This window comes from Hyperolius riggenbachi, chromosome 2 (genome assembly GCF_040937935.1).
Source record: "Hyperolius riggenbachi isolate aHypRig1 chromosome 2, aHypRig1.pri, whole genome shotgun sequence".
NCBI classification, from domain to species: domain Eukaryota; kingdom Metazoa; phylum Chordata; class Amphibia; order Anura; family Hyperoliidae; genus Hyperolius; species Hyperolius riggenbachi.
Genome location: NC_090647.1, coordinates 233105947 through 233128909, shown reverse-complemented (window position 1 = coordinate 233128909; position 22963 = coordinate 233105947). Strand labels below are relative to the sequence as shown.

The 22963-nt window shown below is 43.0% G+C and overlaps 1 protein-coding gene across 20 annotated transcripts in view; it reads left to right on the top strand.

Annotated features, from left to right (window-relative positions):
• DMD (dystrophin) overlaps nt 1-22963 on the top strand; it is a 3066377-nt gene that overhangs the window by 2845915 nt on the left and 197499 nt on the right. For all 20 annotated transcript variants that reach the window (XM_068268325.1, XM_068268327.1, XM_068268324.1 and 17 more), the window contains one exon: nt 13492-13566. In XM_068268325.1, coding sequence (XP_068124426.1) covers nt 13492-13566 — 75 coding nt within the window. The remainder of the gene's footprint in view (nt 1-13491; nt 13567-22963) is intronic.

The window sequence follows — 22963 nt, the reverse complement described above, 5'->3', positions numbered from 1 at the left end:
TGCTGGGCCGATTTTGTTCAAATAAAGAGCAGCACACGCAGCAGGCACTTTGCCAGCCGCGTGTGCTGCCCGATCGCCGCCGCTCTGCGGCGATTCGCCGCGAGCAGCGGCGAAAGAGGGTCCCCCCAGCCGCCTGAGCCCAGCGTAGCCGGAACAAAAAGTTCCGGCCAGCGCTAAGGGCTGGATCGGAGGCGGCTGACGTCAGGACGTCGGCTGACGTCCATGACGTCACTCCGCTCGTCGCTATGGCGACGATCTAAGCAAAACGAGGAAGGCCGCTCATTGCGGCCTTCCTTGTTTATTCTGGGCGCCGGAGGCGATCGGAAGAACGCCTCCGGAGCGCCCTCTAGTGGGCTTTCATGCAGCCAACTTTCAGTTGGCTGCATGAAATAGTTTTTTTTAAATTTAAAAACAACCCTCCCGCAGCCGCCCTGGCGATCTTAATAGAACGCCAGGGTGGTTAAAAACTATAAAGGCCAAAAACTGAAAAATAATTTTTTTCCCACGTTTTCCTATTTTCCCATTAAAACACATTTAGGATAAAATAATTCTTGGCATAATGTCCCACCTAAAGAAAGCCTAATTGGTTGCAAAGAAACCAAGATATAGTTCATTTCATTGTGATAAGTAATGATAAAGTTATAGACGAATGAATGGAAGGAGCGCTGAAAGGTGAAAATTGCTCTAGTGGTCAAGGGGTAAAACCCCTCAGTTGTGAAGTGGTTAAAAGCAAAGGACAGGAAACTATACAAACCATTTTGATTACTGTACATATTTTGCTGGTGTGATTACAATTAAAACATAGCTAAACAAGGCAAATAACAATCATGTAGATCACTTTAAATTATCACTTTAAAGAGGATCTGTAACGTCAAAACGTCCCCTGGGGGGTACTCACCTCGGGTGGGGGAAGCCTCCGGATCCTAATGAGGCTTCCCACACCGTCCTCCGTCCCTCAGGGGTCTCGCTGCAGCCATCCGTGCAAAATGACGTCATTATTTACCTTCCCGGCTCCTGCGCAGGCGCTCTGACGGCTGTCTGCTCCGAAGTAGGCGGAAATACCCGATCGCCGTCGGGTCTGTCCTACTGTGCAGGCGCAAGTTTCCGGCGCCTGCGCAGTAGAGCGGACCCGACTGAGATTGGGTATTTCCGTCTACTTCGGAGCCGAGAGCAGCCACAGCGCCCCCGCTGGAGCCAGCAAAGGTAAATATTGAGTTTACAGTCGGGTCTGTCGCCGGCTGTTCGGAGGGCTGCAGCGAGACCCCCGTGGGACAGAGGACGGCGTGGGAAGCCTCATTAGGATCCGGAGGCTTCCCCCACCCGAGGTGAGTACCGCCCAGGGGATGTTTCTGATGTTACAGAGTCTCTTTAAATAATTTTTACCTTTTTGGAACTTAACTTTTCAAGTGTCAACACCTTTCCTATTGCTTTTAGTTAGCTGCCTAATCTAAACCTAGCTTACAAAGGGAACTTTACTAAATATAACTTAATGAACAAAATTGCTTATTTTTAACAGTATTAATTTATAAATTACCCATATTTTTCAGATTATAAGACGCAAAAAACGCACCTAGGTTTAGAGAACAAAAACCAGGGGAAAAAATATATATACTAAACCTGGTGCATCCATGGTGAAGGGGCATCTTGTGGATTATGCCCCTTTGTGCTCCCCTGTGTCCTCCTCTGCACGGGCACAGTCCCCACATTGCGGCAGGTTGGAGGTTCGTATTAGCAGCCTGCATTTGGACTTTAAGACGCAGTGACTTTTTTCCCACACTTTTGGGGGAGAAAAAGTGAGTCTTATAGTCCAAAAAATATAGTATTTAGTTAGTGATTGCCCTCTGTAAAATCTTTCCTGTCCCTGATTTACTTTCTTAAATTTATCACTGATCGACTACAAATTGTTGTTTTATTGATCATCCACCTATTGGAGCAATTCTTTAGGTTATTTGGATTGCCAGTCATTTTTCCCTTTGTTGGCGGGTCTATCAGTCTGGAAATTGGGCTTTTAACGGGCACCTTTACAGGTAGCTAATAGTTCAGAATAATGACTGCTAAAAAAAAAAAAAAAAACTTTGAATGCATTTTTTTTAAGTGGGTGCTGGTAGAGCAGCTCTCTCACTAGGTTAACATACTTTGCCTAAAGAAAGGCTTGAATACAGGGAAAGGAGTCTTGTGATAGACACCATTTCCACTGAAATCAATGCAGGCTGTAAACAGTTCCATGCCCCTTGTAACACAATGCCTTTTGGTTATTAGTGTGTCAGCTAAGTAGACAGGGAAATGGGAAAAGATTCTGTAGAGGTATCAGAAGCTGTACTAATTGCTGTGGTAATGGTGTCTGTTTTGGATACTCTCCCTGCTGTATATAACCTATGCCGAGTATCTTACCCTGGATTGCCCGTAATAGACATAATTCCCATGCCAGCTCTCCTGGACCACATCTCCATTTAATCGAATGATGTCTCATTATCTGGAAAGTACTGATCGCACAGTATGTATAGGGAACTGAGAAGTGGCCACTACATTTTCTGCATTGATTGCAGTGGGAGTCATGGCAAGTCGAGAAACTCTCCTCCCTGTATTCAACCCCTTCATTAGGTCAAGTACCTTACCTAGGTGATGGGGGTATTTAAAAGTGACATTTCACTTTTATTTAGAAATAGGCAATTCCTTCAGTTCAGCTCTAGGAATGATGAATATATTCTTTCAATATAATTTTTCACAACTTTTTAGTTACATTGTTGACTTTTCTATTTTTGCTACCTTTTCCACCATTTAGTCATTGTCATGTTTTATAATGTTTACATCACTGAACATTGTCATTCTAGATTTTCGTTTTGACCTTTTGATAAACATGCCCTTAAAGGCCTAGCAGTGATGATGGGTGATGTTGTAAAGTTGCGTATATTGTCACTGTAAATGGGTCCCTTAGCGTAATGCTTACACCATTAATGAATTAGCATATTGTGTTTTAGCTAATTTTAAAGCTTACTAAGTATCATGGTGTTCATAAAGCTGTATTATACTGTATGCGTTCATATAGCTAAATCTGCCCCTCGCCTATTGTTCATGCATTGTCTGCATCGTAATTAGTGCTTAGCCTAGGATTTTCTGTGGTTGGCAAAATAAAGCCAGGAACCGTGAATCAGTTTAGTAACTATTGTATACAGTGAACAGGCGCCAAAAGTTAATTAAAAATGCTAAGGAGGCCGTGGTGGACCTACCTCCTTGAAGCAGACACAAAACTGTCAATTTCAAAAACACAGATTTATTGACACACTCCAAAACAGTGTTGCAACACCTTTCACAAGTATGGACCCTCCTCATCAGGCAGTAAACGAGTATATAACACTAATAGGTGAGGATAGCACCAAGCACCTCTCTGTTTAGTAACTATGGAGTTTTCTCTGTAACTGTAGGGTAGTTTATCATTGGCTATTGTCTTTGGTCTATCAACTAGGCGGTCAATCAACCAATTCGATAATTATCAAATTGGATGAAAATTGGTGTCAAGAGCATGCCCGATCAACGATACAACCAATTTCCAGCTGATATTGGTTGCATGTATCAATTGAACATGCTGCAAGATGTCAGGCTGTCGTGGTCGATTGGGCTGCGCAGCAGTAACGGCAAGTTATATCGGGGCGAGCGACAAAAGCTCACAGGGCTGTCCCTCCTAATTTAAAATGTGCCAGCCTGGTGTGGTATAATTTACCTGTCCATGCCCACCGCTGGCTCCAGGCTCCATCCGCAATCTGCATATACGTGCCCTACATGGTTGCTGGTATAACATGGGCACATGTGTGATGTCACACACGCCACGTATAAGCCGGGGGCGGGGCACACTTTACATTAGGGGGGCAGTGTCAGGCTGGCTAGGCGGCGGATGTGGTGTCACAAGGCTGATTCTGAAATCGATCAGGAATCTGCCTGTGATGTATGGGCAGCCGACAGATCTCTCTCTAATTAGATTCGATCAGAGAGAAATTTGTCTCTTGGTTGAATCTGCCCATCATCGCCTCATGTATGGCTGCCTTTACTGCATCTTCATTATGAGGATAGATTTGTGATTTGTCACCTCAACTTTGGTCATTATGTATTTGGATTTTTATGTAAAGGTACTGTAGTTCTGTAGTCACTATATTCCCGGTAATGCTAGGTACACACGATACAATTTCCTGTCACATTGTACATGCCCACAACTGCTCCCAATCGATAATGGCATAGATATTGGCCTGATAACTTCAAAAACTCAATTCCGTTATCGAACGGGAGCAAAGCGAACATATCAGGAATAATCTTCCAATTCCCATCTATCGGATGGGAAATTACATTGTGTGTATTTAGCAAAAACACTGTGGAAGATGTTAGCGCTATATAAATACTACATAATAATACAAATATTAGTAGAGGATCGTAAAACTGGGTCTCACTAAGAAGAATGTACGTTTAAATAATGAAAGGCCTTCACATAGGCAGCGTTGCTTCAAGGGGCTGCTGCTGCCAGTGGTAGAGAGGCTGGCTCCATTCACTACAAGTTACTGAATGGCCTCAAAGTCAAAGTGCCCTAGATGCCATCATTCCAGAACCATACCACATTGTGTGCATTGCATCTTATGAGGTGTACATGGGAAGAGATGGGTAGGAGTGATGTGACCAGGCCCTTTCAGTGTAGGCTTTGGTGAACAGGATTTTTAACGTAGCAGTATTTTTGCTATCCGACTGTAGCATCAATAATGTAGTTGGTTTCTTCCACTGTTAAGTAATGATGATTTTATTGCTGATGTGTATTGTACAATTAGGCTGTTTTTCCACTTGCTGCTATCAGCTTGGTCGCTCGCATGTAAATCGTGGTGCTCCTTTTCCATTAGTGCAATTCGTTTTTGCGCCAATCGCAATTGCCAGCCTGCACGATTTTCTGTGTGAATGCACTTCATTCCTGACGGCTGCACGCTGCAATTGGAGAAAGCAGGTTGCGCGATCACAAATGCAGCACGATTGCTCTAGTGTTTGCACTTCCAAATGGAAAAGGGCCCATGCTGCATAGTAACATACAGTAGTTTGGTTGAAAAAAGACATCCATCTATCAAGTTCAACAAGAAGGAAAAAAAAAAGCAAACAAACCATGTTGCACCTGCACATATACCAGCTGATCCAGGGGAAGCGAAAAACCTTACAAAGCCTGGGCCAGTTGGCCTTAAAGAGACTCTATAACAACATTTTCAGCCTTATTTCTTCTATACTATAAGTTCCTATACCTTTTCTAATGTGGTCTGGACTACTACAACCTTTTCTAGTTGCACTGTCTCTGTAATATTTCTAATCTTCTTTTTTTTTGTCAAGCTTTGTTGACCCAGGGAGGAATGGGCTGCCTCTGTTGTAATGAATGCAAGTTATGCACGCCCCTCTGCGTGCTCTGTGTGCTTTTACTCCTTACAGACAGGTCTCTGCTCTCAATTGCAGCTTGCCTGTGATGTGATGCAGTTTGTGAGGCTGATGGGGGAGGGAGCTGCCTGTCGCATGCTGAGAAGCTGTGAGAATCCCAGACTGGAGTGCAGATAATTAACTATGTAATAAAAACTTGTATTATACTGTAACATGAGATTCTCTTTAAAAGGGAAAAATTCCTTCCAGATGGCAGTCAGATAAATCCCAGGATCAACTTTCCTGGGAATTTGGGAATTGCCTAGTAATTATAGCTGGGGATGCCCTATTGCTAGACAATATCAGCATAATCTTCACTACTTTTACTGATGGGGCAGGAGGTTGAGGAGGTCAAGGGGTGGGGAACAGTTATATTTTAAAGTACTCCCTTGCCCTTACATCAGGGGACACACAGCAGAGCAAATTAAAATACTGCAAATTCTCCTTATTTAAAAAAATAATAATCCCGAGGTTAGAGACATATGGAGGCTGACATATGTATTTCCTTTTAAGCAATTCACATTGCCTGGCAGTCCTGCTGATCATTTATGCATCAGTAGCTTCTGAATCAACTTGAAACAAGCATGCAGCTAATCTTGTCCAGTTTTTCAGAAACAGCGTATCTGCTTACTTGTTCAGGGTTTGTGGCTATACATATTGGAGGGAGAGGATCAGCAGGACAGCCAAGCAATCTGCATTGCTTAAAGAGGAGCTGTCAGCCATACTATCTCAGGGAAAAAAAACAAATATGTAAGTAGATAAATATTTGCTCTACTTACATAACATATGTATTGCACTATCCACTGATTGATATGATATGATTCCTGTGAATTTTATAAAGGAAAAGTAGAGAATCCTATTGTAGACAGTTTCCATACTTACTGTGGCTATTTTGAGGCCAGTCGTGATGTAATATCCGCCCTTAGTCTCCTCTGCCTGATTTGCCCAACCTTCACTATAGAAAGTGCATTGTTTCAGCCTGAGAATTTTTAGCCAATCAGAGAGGAAAAGAGGTGTGGGAGGGGAAAACAGGAGGGAAAGAGGCTTCAACCAATCAGGCTGCATTAGTTAAGTCTGAGGGGAAGTAGAGAAGCAAAAAAAGACAACCCAGCATGCCCTGCAACTTCTCTTTTGTGTACCAAATTTAGTGTACCAAATAAGTCATGTAAACTGTGGAATGATAATTTATCAACAAGAAAAGTAATAGTGATTTTAACTTTTGGATTGCCTGATTAGCATCCTTATTACTTGTTTATCGGATAAAAATAAAGAATTGATTTTTAATTTTATGCCCGACAGTTACTCTTTAAAAGGAAATACATTTCAGCCTCCATGTGTCTCTCACCTCGGGTCCCCTTTAAGTCAAGATGCAGATAATGTCACATTTTTTTGACGTATGTAAAGGTAAAGGTTTGCATTAAATATGAGTGGTTAGGTAGCAGAATAATAAACAACCACCTAGAGGCATGAAATGCTTGTATGTTCATTTATCTCAGTGTTTACCTGCCACATACATGACTGGAGGAGGCAGAAGACGTATTTTATGGGAAGACGTCTTAGCTCAGATTTCACTTCATAGAATGTACAACAATGCAAGCAATGTGATATGCTGTTCATTGTTTTCTGAGATTTATCTGATTAAACAAGGGTGAAATTAGTGTGAACCCAGTGGCACTGTGCTGGAACATTTCATTTGTTGTATTACGGTGGGTATTCAGTTTATATTAGGGAAATGTATTTGATTTCCATACATTATTACTACACTGTGTTGATATAAGAAAGATTTATTGTTGTCTGATTTACTGGCTGAGAAGCTGGCTAAGAGTGTCAGTTTAATTTCCTGTGAATCAGTGGCTGACATAATTGCATGAAAACTCCCATTGAAGTCAGGGTGAGCTTCCTGGGAGCACACTCAATTACCCTCTAGATGTGGAGGAACATGGAGGGTGGGGTCCCATTTAGGAAGAAATTAACTTAAGTCATTTCATAGATTTCCGCTATGTCCCTTTCCACTGCGTGGTTTGAATATTAATGTAAGATTCATGCTGGATTTGTCTCTGTTTTGCTAGCATATAAATAGCTTGCTACATTTCAGTATTTTTAACTAGCCGTTTATACTTGAAACTTGGTGGTCCCACTTGAAATACCCCTGGGCTGAGAGGGATATGGAGGCTGCCATATTTATTTTCTTTTAAGCAATACCAGTTGCTTGGCAGTCCTGCTGATCTCTTTGGCTGCAGTAGTGTCTGAATCACACAGCTAAATTAACCATGTGGCTAATCCAGTCTGACTTCAGTCAGAAACATCATATGTGCATATGCTTGTTCAGGGTCAATGGCTAACAGTATAATGCTGGGCATACATGGCTCCTTTTTCTCCCATTCGATCGTTTCACCGATTGATTCTGCAGTTGATTCTCTTATTTTCCGCTCATTTTTCTTTTCTTTTTTGGGCATGTCGGAAATGATCTATCGAACCATCTAAATGGCTCAAAAACGAGCCGTGTATGCCCAGCATTAGAGACCGATTCTCAGCAGGACAGCCAGGCAATATGCATTGTTTAAAAGAAAAAAATATGGCATCCTCCATACGAAGCAGAACATTTTGGCGCCCATTAGCAGCAGAAGATTGGGTCCCACATAGGCACCCATATAAAATATCGGTAAAAGTGTGCAATTTGTGCAGCGCCCAAACGTTTAATGTTACAACAGGAGCAAATCAAAGCATCTTCTATTTCAAATTGCTGTGTCCAACATCACTGTATCTGCCTTGGAACCGGTATGCAGATAGTGACCCCTTCATCAGACAGCTCATTAGCCTGACAACAGATTCTCTTCACCATGAATGAGTGTAGAGGGGACAACAGCGGTTTGGTTTTAAGTGCTTTTCTGAAGGTTGCAGCTACTAAAGTAGCAGGTCTGATTTTATGCTGGCTGTCCCCAGTAGCATACAAAAGATGAATTGTGTATCACTACTGACACTGCTGTGCATAAGTACAATAGAGACTGTCAGGGAAATGTGCAGAACTTTGTCATTTTTCTTGCTGCCTTCATCTCTCATCATCCTTTTCATTAAGAAGGTCACTGACATGAAGTGCAGGAAGTTAACCAAGTCATTATTGTGAATGTACTTTAATGGTCTAATTTATGAGAGAGATAGATTTAAACATTTTGTGTTCAGTTGAAGCTAGTCTCCAGTCTGGATAGTGTGAAAAAGTGTTTGAACCTCTCTCTGGTTTTTGATCCTGTCAGAACAGACTAAAAGTTCTGGCAGCTTTTTTTTTTCCTGTTCATGGACTTAATACGTTCAGACTTAATACTATCATTCATGATTATTTTGGTGGACTCCCCTCCCTCCAACAGTTCATGCACATTCAGTTTTGCTAACATGTATGTACTGTCCTGTGGAGAGGGGAGGAGGATGAGAAGCTGAAGACTCCATTCAGCAGTGAAGCAAGTGACAATCTGTCAGCCAAAACTATCTGGCCCGTCTGGGCATTCCTATCTAGACAGCCCAAAATGATCACAAACAGTTTTAACTGGGGATGATCAATGAGGGCCCTTTTTCACCAGCGCGTTTGCGCTGGCTGAATCGCAAAGACGCAAACCGCTAGCGATTTTACAATCGCTACGGTTTGCTTTTTAACATGGGAATCGCGGTAGGTAATTTCCACTACCGCAATTCGTTTTTTACGGGAACGCGCGGCGGAGCGATATTTGCCGCGATTTTGCTATGCAGTGCATAGCAAAATCGCGCCCGCAAACATCGGAATCGCCGGTAATTGCAATTCAGCAATCGCTAGCATTCAGCGTGAACGCTAGCGACTGCTAGTGGAAAAGGGCCCTGAGATGCAAATAATTCTGAGGTGATGCAGAATTGTGCAATTTTTATGCAGTTTGGAAATGGACCAATTGATTGAAGGTGATGTGGGATTCGATTGTTCCTTTTTTAAGTTAGATAAATTTGTATTAAAAATTGTGTAGGATCAGTTGGGATCTCATTTGCTGGCTCCTCTGTTAAAGGAACTGTGCACTAAATGTTGAAATCTTTGCAAATGAACTTCCCCGTCAGGGAAGTTTATTACTTGTGTAGGCTTTTGGGGATGCAGCAGGCAGTTACAGGGGGCTGCTCCATAGCCCCTATGTTTATATGGAGGCCACCATTTTCTGTGTCCTGTGCCACAGAGCCGTGGTAATTTTCTTTGTCCCTGGCAGCTGCAATGCATGTCGGGAGATGTAGTTCCCATTGATGTGATTGCATCTGCTGACCCGGAGAGCCACATAAATGGGAACTACTGTACATCTCCCTAAATCTTCTTCCTCCTATTTTCCTAAAATCGAAAGGCTACATTGCTCTAAAATCTATTGAACATAGTCTCTTTCAGTAGAAGCAGTAGGTTTCAAGCATATTTGTACAAAATTATTAATTTATACTAAGATCAGTTTGAAGCATCACAGAGTTCGTGAACAGTTTATACAGAATTTCAGTTAAGCCTTCAGCACTATAGTAAGCATTATGGTAACACAGTTTTGTCAGTGATGCAGTTGTGGTTATTTCCCATGATCCTTTGTGGTGATAATCTCAACATTAAAAGAAGCCAAGATGCCTGTGTTGTAATTTAGCTTTGAATCTTACCCTTAGACAGACCAGCAGTGTATGGGCTTTGCGTGACAACTTGTCCTGTATGCTCTTCCATTTCTGTTTTGTGATCCAGATTGCATGGTATGTCATTTTATACCTCTATAAACTGTAACTTTATAAATAGTTAATCTAAATGTAATACCCACAGAGAGGCATGGTCACTATAAAAATTGCTGGAATATGAGCAAATCGTGAAGCCTTTTAGTACTTAAAGAGAAACTGTGATCAAGAATACCCCCTTTTACATGAGAAATCTATTCCTTTCACAAACTGATCATATGAGGGCTCTGTATGGCTGATATTGTGGTGAAACCCCTCCCACGGGAAACTTTGAGGACCATGTACCTGGCCGTTTTACTGTCTGTGAACCTCGTTGCTTTGTGGGAAATAGCCGTTTACAGTTGTTTCCAACTGCCAAAAAACAAGTAGCAGCTACTTCCAGTGACATTATCTGCCAGCAGTAAAAATGTCTTCTTGTGATAAATGTCAGAATGTAAATCAGGGAGAGGAAAGATTTTACAATGGGCAAACATTGACTAATTTATCATTTATACATAATTATTGTAAAATGAAGCACTTTTATTACATTATTTTCACTGGGGTTCCTCTTAAAGCAGGTTAAGGGCTCGTTCATACTAAGGGCGTTTTTGCCTTTTTTTTTCAAGCGCAAGCGATTTTCAAAATCGCCCTAAAAATGCTTGTGCAATGATTCCCTATGTGAGCACTCACATCTGAGCGGTTTGTTTCCGATCCGCTCAGCAAAGCGTTGTCTGTACCTTTTTTGGAGGCGATTCCACCTCGATGGAAAGTATAGGAAAGATGCAAAACGCTCACAAAATCACTTTGTGCAGCAATTGCGTTTTGTGTTTTTAAGAATACATACATTGTATTTATTCTTTTCTGGGTCAAAGAATTCACTTCCTGACTTGCAGCATGGAGTGAATTAAAAAATGCTTTGGAAAAGCACTTTTAACAAAAACGCACCGCCCACCCAAGCGCTGGGAATCGCAAAAAAAAAAATCGCCCAACGCTAACGCGATCGGAACGCAATGTGAACAAGGCCTAAGAGTAGATAGAGATTTTATAGCCTTTTATGCTTATACTGTACATTATCTTAGTTCTTTTTTTGAGTTTTCTCCCAACTATATGGATGTGTGTATCTCCTTCTGGGACCAGGCTAGTTTGGTGCCATCTAGTGGTACAGTGAGAACTCTGAATTGTTATATTAACTCTAGTTGGATAGTGTGAACTCTGAACTGTATATTAACCTGGGTATGGGGGCCATTTTTATGATGATAGATATGACCACACCCTTGTGTCGCCAGATATTTATTTTATAGAGCTGATTTCTATTCCGTATATATATCAATGAAGCAAATTATTGATTACATTAATCTGTCAATATAGGATATACCTACCGGTACTTGGTCGTGTATTAAAAAAAAAAAATGGACATATTTACAATTCTTCACCCTCCTTTTTTTTTGCTGTGCTATGAAACATAGCTTTGAATTTGTCTTGTGTTTTTTGTTCAACCCTAATATCTTTTCAAATATTCTTTAGAATGCTCTTAGGATTGGGAGCACTGTCCTATAATTGCTTAATATTAGGAGCCAATCATCTGCAGAAAGACCCGTTTTGTATGCTTTATAGCCCCATAAGTCTGGATTCTGTTTACAGTTGCTGAAGGCTTGATGGTCAAGGCAAACTGGGCAGAAAAGAGGGGGCTGCCTTCTGGCTTTAGTTGTATTTTAATGAATAAAAAGAAAGACAGAGAATTGGCTCTTGGGTGCATGGAAAAATAGAAAACACTTTATTTCACTTATAATAAGAGTTAGCAAACGACCAAAACAAAAACACAAACTACACTAAAAACCAATAAATTAATATAGAGCTCCATCTGGGTAAGCTTACAATGGAAAAATGGGGCTGCAGTCCCCATATCCCAACCAAAAAGTGCAACTCAGTTCTATAGCCAGACAGTTTGAATCTTCTGAATTACTGCTGATGTGTAAAATTGGTTATCCACTTTAAATGCTGCAAATTATATAAGGCTTGATGTTAAGATGCTGTAGTCCAAATAGACCAGGCCATCAATAACAGCAACAAGTCAAGTGCCAGGTGCCAAACAATCACCCCCACTCGCAGGATGATAGAGATAAGATGTAGAGACACTCCTAAAAATGAAGAGCATGCATCTTTTTTGAAAAGGACTTGTATCCACTGTTAGTTCTTGGCATGCATAGCTGCTACATAAAAGTCCCATGAAAATGTAGAGTCCATTCAGGAAACACTCTCAATCGCAGGGCTTATACACATGGGTTAATCACAGCTCAGACAAACTGATGCAGATAGATGACACCAGTTGTATTGTAATGCTGCTAAAGTGACCCTGTAGGGAGAGATATATAGAGAATGCCATATCTATTTCTTTGGAGGCCAGCATAGTCAGAATTTTCTCGGCGCACACGATCTGCATACTCATTTGGGTTAGCGGCTTTAAATAATGGAGGCTCTTACTGAAGTGTTACTTTTGAGTATTTTTTGTTTAAAGGGATTCTGTAGGGGGGGTCAGGGGAAAATGAGTTGAACTTACCCGGGGCTTCTAACGGTCCCCCGCAGACATCCTGTGTTGGCGCAGCCACTCACCGATGCTCCGGCCCCGCCTCCGGTTCACTTCTGGAATTTCAGACCTGCGTTGCCGTGTCCTCGATCCCGCTGATGTCACCAAGAGCGCACAGCGCAGGCCCAGTATGGTCTGTGTCTGCGCAGTACACTCCTGGTGACATCAGCGGGATCGAGGACACGGCAACGCAGGCGCACTGGTTTTCAGACTTTAAAGTCTGAAATTCCAGAAGTGAACCGGAGGCGGGGCCGGAGCATCGGTGAGTGGCTGCACCAACACAGGATGTCTGCGGGGGACCATTAGAAGCCCCAGGTAAGTTCAACTCATTTTCCCCCGACCCCCCCCCCCCCCCCCCCCCCCTACAGTATCCCTTTAAGTTATCAGCCTGCTATTCATTTCAAAAACTGACTGAAGCTGAAATTGCACTTTTTTACTCGCGATTCCCTTTCTGAGGAATTAAATGCATAGATACTTCCCATCTTTTTTTGCAGGAATAATTAATTTAGTAGGAGCATGTTGCTTGTTTTCCATATCTACTGACCAACAGCAAAACTGGACACGCCCATATCACAGTCTCTTTTAGCGACCATGTTAAATGTTTTGCATGCATTAATTTGTACGGTTACACTTTAGGTATTCTGAGCACTGCCTATATATCTCTACGAGGCCATACAAAATAAGCCATTGTTTTTCCTCCATGCAACATTATACTGATTATATTGTTTTTGTAAATGTATTGAAAGTCCCCTTATACCATTTATGCCTAATAACATTTATTCCTTTTGTTATTTCTGCAGCGGACCTGAACAATGTCAGATTCTCGGCTTACAGAACTGCCATGAAGCTGAGGAGACTGCAGAAGGCCTTGTGCTGTAAGTGCCAGGATTCAGTACCTGCACCATGTGCTGCCTTACAATCACGTATTCTCTAGTCGCTACGGTTTCCCCACATGAATTGACTTGCAAGTGTTTAACAGCCAGAGAAGAGAAAAAACTTGTGGTTGTGCCTCATAAATAAATTACCCACAGCCATGCAGCAGCTGGTTAATGATCTTTAGATTTCTGATTATATTTTCAAGCTCTGTAATTGAAGTTGGAGTTAGCATTTGTGCAGCGAACCTTCTTTTACACCTAAGCAATCAGATAACATTTTTACTTTAATATGCCCCACTTTTTAGACTTTGTCCCAGAAGAGACTACGGCATTTAAGCTGCAAAATACAATTGTCTCTTTACTGTATTGGATAAGAGCAGAATTGTTTTATGGACTTTTTTCTCCTTCAAAGCATTTAATACAGTGTGATAAAAGAAGTAGATACAGAATGGTTTAAGGTAGAATAAATACTGCCACTAATGCTGCCAAAGTAAAAATAAATAAATAAAAAAAAGTCTTAAAGGCAAAACTTTGAGGTAAGGTGTTGAATAGGCCATAGAAAAGTTATAACTTGCATCATATTTTATTTATTGCTTTCTGGGTTCATATTGATAATTCTCTGTCATTTCCTGCTGGGTATTACAGAACAGGAGGTTAGAAAGAATCAACTGGAAGGTTTTATTGCTGATTCTGTACTTGTTGGGAACATTTTACTCAGTTCTTGCCCATCTCACGTATGCCTTAAGACACAGGGAATGAGGTAATGGATAAACTGATGGCAGGGTTGAGACCAATTATTTATTTTGTATTTTTTTGTAAAGGAAAAATAAAGTTTTATGCATATTTTGCCCAACAAATGTCAAGGATAGGAGTACGTGGAAAGCTTGGAAAAGTTGTATAGTAACATTTGTTATTTATACCTTTTAAAAATTCTTTTGTCCTTCAAAAGATGTTCGCTTCAAAAATCTCTCTAGCCAGCTGGCCGTCTCACCTACTTTAATCGGTGTACAAATAACAAGCGAAACAGATTATGTGTGTTACAACTGCAAGGACAAAAAGGTTATCTTTAAATACTAAAGGATGCTTGAGGGAAACAGTGTATCATTCTCAGCACAACAAGAGGTTAAGGAAAAAGTCCATTTATATCACTCCAGAGTTGCATTGTATTTAACAGCAGAAATTGTGTATATATATATAGTATTTTTTTTTTTTTTTATAACAGACTTTCAATGTTTATTATAAGCACAAGGTATACAGTATTCTGAAATTATTTTTCAAGGAACCTCAGGTCAAACTTGCATGAAGCAAGCAGATACACACATTACACCTCCAATAAAATAGAGATGGTTGATTCCTTATATCCAAAGATATATGGGCGAGACATGGTGACAAGGCTAGGGATAGATGCAGTCTCATCCTGCTCATACATAAAATGTATCCCCCATTCGACATGGGTGTAATTGGATAAAAAGCCTGAAAACAGACATATATGAGGTCACCATAAGGCCATGCACCCCAAATCTCATGGGATGCAGCTAAACATTGGGGGGAGGTGCCACCGGGAACATCCCCCTGTGTTGCTGCACTCACTATGTCCTACATTGCAGAGAAATGGTAGTTTGTTAATCAATTTATTAACTACCATGTGAAGCACTCAAGAGAATAGGCAGAAGCATACGCGCACATTTTAACAGTACCATTGCTCAACTCACATGACGCCAGCATTGAAAAGGGACCCCTTTAAATGTTGTCCTGTACCCATCTGCTCAGCCTCTTGAGCTCCTCACATGGTAGTTATTCATTTGATTGATGAACTACAGTGTTCTCCCCAGAAATTTCCAGCCGGGTGGCATGGTAAAGTAGCAGGGTGGGGCCCGACAGGACAATGTAGGGTTGGCGCAACTCCTCTTACAGCATAGGGAGAAGATGAGGAGGTGAGCCGATGACAGCCGGGTGCTCACGAAAATTTTCTGGGTGGAGCACCCGGCTCAAAGAGCCCGGGGAGAACACTGAACTACTATTTCTCCATAATGAAAAACAGTACCCACAGAACATTTGAAACAATTGATATACTGTAACTAGGGGAACGCTTTTATTCAACGCATTCAGGAGGTCCCCTTTACTTTGTGGGTTTTGAAATAAAGTAATGATTTCCCATGCAAGCCAGCATCATAAGGTGGAAGGTCATACCATAGTCTGCTCTCGACTCATCACTGTGTATGTCTAGTGTAAAAACTTCAGCTGTATGTTTCAGCAGCTTCCGGCTTAATACAGCTTCGCTTCTTTGTGTTTAGACTCTAAGAAATGTTGTTTTTCCTGAGCACATCATTCATTATTTTTCTTATAGCAATATACACATGAGGGTGTTTACAACTTGCATGAAGCTGTTGCACAATATCCTTTGTTGAAAAGAGATCTTGAGAACCGGGAATTTCATGGAGTAGTCTGTTTCTGTTTTTGTATAAAAGACATACAGTATGTAAAACTGGTCAAGGCCTTGAAGCGTGTTCAGCAATGCAGAACAGAAATACTGTAAATATCTGTTTACTGGTTGTGGATATGGGTATGTATATATACATACTCCACCTGCCCGATAGACATGGAGCGTCGAAGCAGTGGATGTTACCCGCGCCTCCGTATCCCGGTGCTGCTGCTCTGCCTGGCCGTCCTGAGCGCTGCGGGTGAGTGACACCGACTGCCTGTACCCGTGCTGTATGACATACTGCATGTACAGAGCCACGGTTCTCTTCTGTGATGACTGAGGACTAGGGGGGGGGGGGGGGGGGGGGGGGGATGGGATGGATCGGCAGGAGATTGGGGTGGTGCAGAGATCAGTGAAGACCGAAGATTGAGACAGTGCAGAGATCGGTGACCGCAGAGGATAGGGATGGTGCAGGCATCGGTGACAGCAGAGGATCGGGATGGTGCAGGGATCAGTGAAGGCATAGGACTGGGATAGTGAGGGCATCGGTGAAGACAGAAGATTGGGATAGTGCAGGGATCGGTGACAGCAGAGGGTAGGGATAGTGCAGGGATCGAATACTGCAGAGGATAGGGGATAGTGCAGGGAGCAGTGACGGCAGAGGATTAGAATAGCGCAGGGATCAGTGACAGCAGAGGATTGGGATAGCACAAGGATTAGTGATGGCAGAGGTTCGGAATAGTGCAGGGATCGATGACCGCAGAGGATAGGGATAGTGCAGGGATCGATGACCGCAAAGGATAGGGATGGTGCAGGGATCGGTGAAGGCAGTGGATTGGAATAGCGCAGGGATCAGTGACGGCAGAGGACTGGGATAGCACAAGAATCAGTGACGGCAGAGGTTCGGGATAGTGCAGGGATAGTGTGAAGGCAGAGGATTGTGATAGTGCTGGCTAAACTATGTGGCACCTATACACTGGCTAACCTGTGCTGTGGCACCTATACTGGTTAACCTGTACTGCGGCACCTATACTTGCTATCCTGTAGTGTGGCACCTATACTGGCTAATCTGTACTGCGGTACCAATAGCTGGCTTACCTATAGCAAACTAACCTTTCCTGAAACACCTATAGCTGGCTAAACTATACTGGGGGCACCTATACTTGGCTACCTGTACCGGGGGAACTCATATTCACCATCTGTATGCTGATCCATCGTTGCGTATTGAAAATCGTGAATCGAATCGAAATCGCAATTTCTGACAGAAATAGTGCAATTCAATTTTTTCCTAAAATCGTTCAGGCCTAGCGCGCAGCATAATATGAATGCACCTTGGATTGAGGATCAGTCAAGCAAGTAGCTTTTCAAAAGGAAATACCATAAGCTTCCACCTTCTCCATATTTCAGCTGTCTAATAAATTCTTGCTAATTGCAAATAATGGTGTAAATCATCACTTTGTATGCATTCTATATATTTTTTTTTTTTGCTTATGATTTTGAGCTATCACCACAGTTTGCATGCCTGCATAATGACTATTTTGTGGGTGACTGAGTTTAGTTTGTGACTTTGTTTTCGTTAATCATTCTACTTAATGCGTGACTTGGTCTGAGACTACACAACTCATTGCTGGCCCAGGTCTGTAGCTGTGCAGTGTCCTGTCCTCTGTATAAAGTCTTTGTGATCTCTGCCTCTGTTGAAAGCTACTCAAAGTTGAGGTCTCTTTAATGACCTTACACCAGATAATCATTTCATACAATTTCTGTGGAACGTTGCTGCATCTATAAAGGGTGAGGGTCTCCCTAAACAGCCATTCCAAACTGTATCTAATTTGTTTATTCTCATATTGCACATTACTGTGTTTTATGTTATGCTACAATTCAGCAAACCTTTGTGATGTTTTGGAAAGGTTTTTGCATAGTATCTTTTATATATAGATGATCATGGAGAATGGAAAAGCCAGTGTGAACTTTTATGGGACCAATACAGCTTCAACAACAAAAACATTTTTGTAAAGCACTTTTCTCCCGTAATACCCAAACTTATCTCAGATCCGTACATAGTGACGCATACAGGAAAAAAGATATGTGATCGTAAATGCCAGACTAAACAGGTTTCCGTTTTTAAACGTATACAGGATTGGAGCTGTCTTGATTAAGTTTGGCAAGGCATTCCAAAGGGTAGGAGCAGCATGTCAGCTCTGGCACCAAAGGTTTTTAGCTGGATGTGGGGGTGGTCAAGTTATTGAATCCTTTTGATTTGAGGTTGTGGGAGGTGTGATGTAGGTGTGATGTAGGTGTGATGTAGTTGCAACAAATCCCTCCGGTATCCAGGACCTAGGTCATGTAGGGATTTGAATGTTAGCATGCCAATTTTGAAAAGGATTCTACATTTTATGGATAGCAGTGTAAGTCTTGCGGAAGCATTCAGTACTAGCAGCAGGCCGTGTAGGTCTTTATTTGAAAGGTCTGCATAGAGGGCAATGCAAAAATCCAGTTGTGATTTGATGAAGGCGTGAACTACGGTTGGAAGATCCTCTGAAGGAATTAGGTGCTTAATTTTTGCAATATTCTTTATGTGAAAGAAGGAATGTTTCAGAACAGCTGAAATTTGATTTCTGAAGTCTAATTCCTCATCAGTCAGTTAAACCCAAGCTGCACACAGTGTTGAAGCTTGTAAGGTCTGAGTACCCTACCCTCAGTGGTGCTGATTATGTCTAGAGCTGCTTTGCTGTTAGGTGCTGACCTCCAGTTTTCATTCATCCATTCCTGAAGCCAGGGGCGTTTCTAGGGTCCTTGGAGATCGGGGGCACCTGTGGGCAACAGGTCGAGAAGTATATGCGGCTAAAATGGGCGTGGTCATGAGGTGAGTGGGCGTGGCCATGGGTGGGGCCAAATGTACATGAACTTAGCAGCGGTGTAAGCTACAGATAACGGGCCTGCCCATCGAAATATTGGATGGAGCCCCTTGTCCTTTATTTAGATAATTTACAATCAGTATAGGCATAGATCAAAGATGTATACGCACATACAATTTTGATTGGTCAATCACTGACCCCCAATTTTACCACCCCCATGCAGTAAGTGGGCCAACAGACAATGAATTTTATGAACAGAGCTAAAATTGGCTAATCAAAATTGTATGTGTGTACCAGGCTTTACAGCTAACACTGTACATACTGAAAGTAGCAGGGATCAGCATACAATATAGCTGGTTTACAATCAGTAAAGGCACACCTTACACTGTACACACTGGAGGTAAATCGGCACACAGTGCAGGCACTAGAGAACAGCGTATACTGTACATACTGTAGACAGCAGAATTCAGCACACTGCAGCTAGCGTGCCAAAAATATGAGGATCACGTTGTGCAGCGTGCTTATCGTGCCGCACCGAAAAATGGGTGGGCCATGGACCAGAATATAGGTGTGGTAACGGGTGGAGACAAATTTACATGAACCTAGCAATGGTGGGACATTAGATTATGACAGTGGTGGCGAACCTTTTGGAGGCCGAGTGCCTAAACTGCAACCCAAAAGTCACTTACGGTATCTATCGCAAAGTGGCAACAGCAATTTAAACTAAATACTGTACAAACGTTTTAACTCATACATGAACATTATGGAAAATCCAAGTTGAAAATAAACTGTGAAGATAAACAATTTCATCCATCCTACTCCTGAAAAATGTATTCAATTTTTGAGAACCTCCCAGTTTTATTTTCTGTTTTAAAAAGCTAAAAAAAGTAGGTTTAATGCTATTGTCTCATATGATAAGGATTCAGCTTTTTCCATAGTCTCGCATTTAGCAATCATGTGACCCCCAACAAGACAAATTCAGCAATCATGAGGCCCCCAACAAATCATGAGGCTCCCAACAAGACAAATTCAGCAGTCATAAGGCACATAAATAGACAGCATTTCACATAAATAGGCAGAATGCCCCCTTAATATGGTAGCCCCCCAAGTTAGGTAGTGAGTGACAGGAACCCCCAGGTTAGCTAGTGAGTGACAGGCGCCTCCAGTTAGGTAGTGAGTGACAGGGAGCCCCTTTAGGTAGTGAGTGAGTGCCAGGGAGCCCCTTTAGGAAGTGAGTGAGTGCCAGGGAGCCCCTTTAGGCAGTGAGTGAGTGCCAGGGAGCCCCTTTAGGCAGTGAGTGAGTGCCAGGGAGCCCCTTTAGGCAGTGAGTGAGTGCCAGGGAGCCCCTTTAGGCAGTGAGTGAGTGCCAGGGAGCCCCTTTAGGCAGTGAGTGAGTGCCAGGGAGCCCCTTTAGGCAGTGAGTGAGTGCCAGGGAGGCCCTTTAGGCAGTGAGTGAGGGACAGGGAGGCCCTTTAGGTAGTGAGTGAGTGCCAGGGAGCCCCTTTAGGTAGTGAGTGAGTGACAGGGAGCCCCTTTAGGTAGTGAGTGAGTGACAGGGAGCCCCTTTAGGTAGTGAGTGAGTGACAGGGAGCCCCTTTAGGTAGTGAGTGAGTGACAGGGAGGCCCTTTAGGCAGTGAGTGAGTGACAGGGAGGCCCTTTAGGCAGTGAGTGAGTGACAGGGAGGCCCTTTAGGCAATGAGTGAGTGCCAGGGAGCCCCTTTAGGCAGTGAGTGCCAGGGAGCCCCTTTAGGCAGTGAGTGAGTGCCAGGGAGCCCCTTTAGGTAGTGAGTGAGTGACAGGGAGCCCCTTTAGGCAGTGAGTGAGTGCCAGGGAGCCCCTTTAGGCAGTGAGTGAGTGCCAGGGAGGCCCTTTAGGCAGTGAGTGAGTGCCAGGGATGCCCTTTAGGTAGTGAGTGAGTGACAGGGAGGCCCTTTAGGTAGTGAGTGACAGGGAGCCCCTTTAGGCAGTGAGTGAGTGACGGAGCCCCTTTAGGTAGTGAGTGAGTGCCAGGGAGCCCCTTTAGACAGTGAGTCAGTGCCAGGGAGCCCCTTTAGGTAGTGAGTGAGTGCCAGGGAGCCGCATTAGGGAGTGAGTGAGTGACAGGGAGCCTATTAGGTAGTGAGTGAGTGCCAGGGAGCCTATTAGGTAGTGAGTGAGTGCCAGGGAGCCCCTTTAGGCAGTGAGTGAGTGCCAGGGAGCCCCTTTAGGCGGTGAGTGAGTGCCAGGGAGCCCCTTTAGGAAGTGAGTGAGTGACAGGGAGCCCATTAGGTAGTGAGTGAGTGACAGGGAGCCCCCGCCGCTCCCCCCCTTACCTCGCAGTCAGCAGACCTCAGGATCAGCGGCGACCCGACCAGTAGTACGAGCGGGCGCACCCGTTCTATGTGCGGAAGTGATGTCACTTCCGCATATCTGTGCGGGCGCTGGGTCCTAGCGCCCGCACGATTGGAGCCGCTGACAGAGGGGGCGGCTGGGCGGAGATCCATGGCACCCCAGGACAGGTTGGGGACACGTGTCCCCCCAAAATAGGGCTAGCGACGCCCCTGCCTGAAGCTCAGCTAAGCATGTGTTTATGGAAAAGGGTCAGTTATGTCTGGTTTGAATGACAAATATAGCTGGTTGTTAACACTGCAGGTTCCAGTAGAAGTGTTTTATAAAAACAGGACATTTACAAATGTAGATGACAAATTTAAAAGTATTTGTTTAGGCTCCTTTCACACTATCCCCTTTGCGTTGCCTTACAACAAACAGTATCATCTCAGCACAAAGACATGTAATGATTCTCCTAGAGGGTTTCATATTGATTGTGGTGCCGTGCGTTTTGTTGGGGTAATGCACAGCATGCAGTGTGTTTACAGGGCAATGTCTGTGTTTACAGTGGCAGTGAGGCCTACTTTAATTGTACTGTTGCTATGCAATGGGGGGGGGGGGGGGGCAAATGAGCGGTACACGATAAAGCAAGAGTGGTAAGGAGGAGAACAATGGCCTCAGCCTGCATCTATCTGAGATGATTTGGTACTCGAGATCTCTCAGTAATACATCAGGGCTGCAGTACACATGGTAGATTCTCGTAGGGTGGTCTTAATTGAAGATAGGAATCTAAAAGTATTGTATATGTTTTTGTGATGGTGTGTGTATAGGTCTTGCCCTATGAGCTGTAATCCGTCATGTCAGACACAAGGCCTTGACCAGTTTTACATACTGTATAGTAATTATTACACAAATACAGATTCACAAATATATAATATATACTGCATACATAATAACCTTACCACCTTGTTAGTACTGTATTATGGGGCCCTACTACATCCCTGTGAGTCCACAGGCTAATTGCATTCTAGATGTCCAGACAGTGTTGTTCCAGTCCAACACTGCCCCTTCTGGCTTGTCACACACAGGCTTTTCATCAGAGCAGAGGCCAATCTACAAGTATAAGATTGGGTACAGGGCTGCAGTTCAGGTTTTGATCTAACTTGGGGGACCTGCTTGAGCCCAATAAAGCCTGATACGAGTTTGCCAGTGATAAGGTTGCCTCATAGGTAGTCTTACCATCACTCGCTTCAGACCATGATTCAGGTATACATTAAAACCGACCCAATTTGTTTTCTATGTACCATGATTTGATCATTGTTTGCAATAATTGGAAAATGTGTGGAGAACACACATTAAGAGGTATTTGAGTGACAGAATGTTTAGCTTTGTTCTGTAGGCGTATTAGGAAGCCTCAGAAATTCAAGTGTGAAGTTGTTTCATGAAGGAAGTGTTTGTCGGAAACTGAAGCAATGCTGCTTTATTGTCCCGGCATTCTACAGTGAAAGAGAAATATTTCTGCCCGGGAAGCCGTGAGATGATTAACTGAGCTCCAAAGAAATAACTCCGGTCGCTCTATGATCATTTGCAAAACGTGCAGAAAATAGATCTGTCCTCGTATCAAGAAAAGATCTGCCACAGTAACAACACAGCATAATGTCTACTGCATGACACATGTAGCATTCACTAAATCAAGAATGGATTGTTTTACTCCACCGCAACCATCACGCTTCTTCCAGCTATTTTAAAGGGAAACCTTAGTGTTAGTGTTTTACATTTTATTTTATTCTTTCTTTCTTTGTACTATGGAAC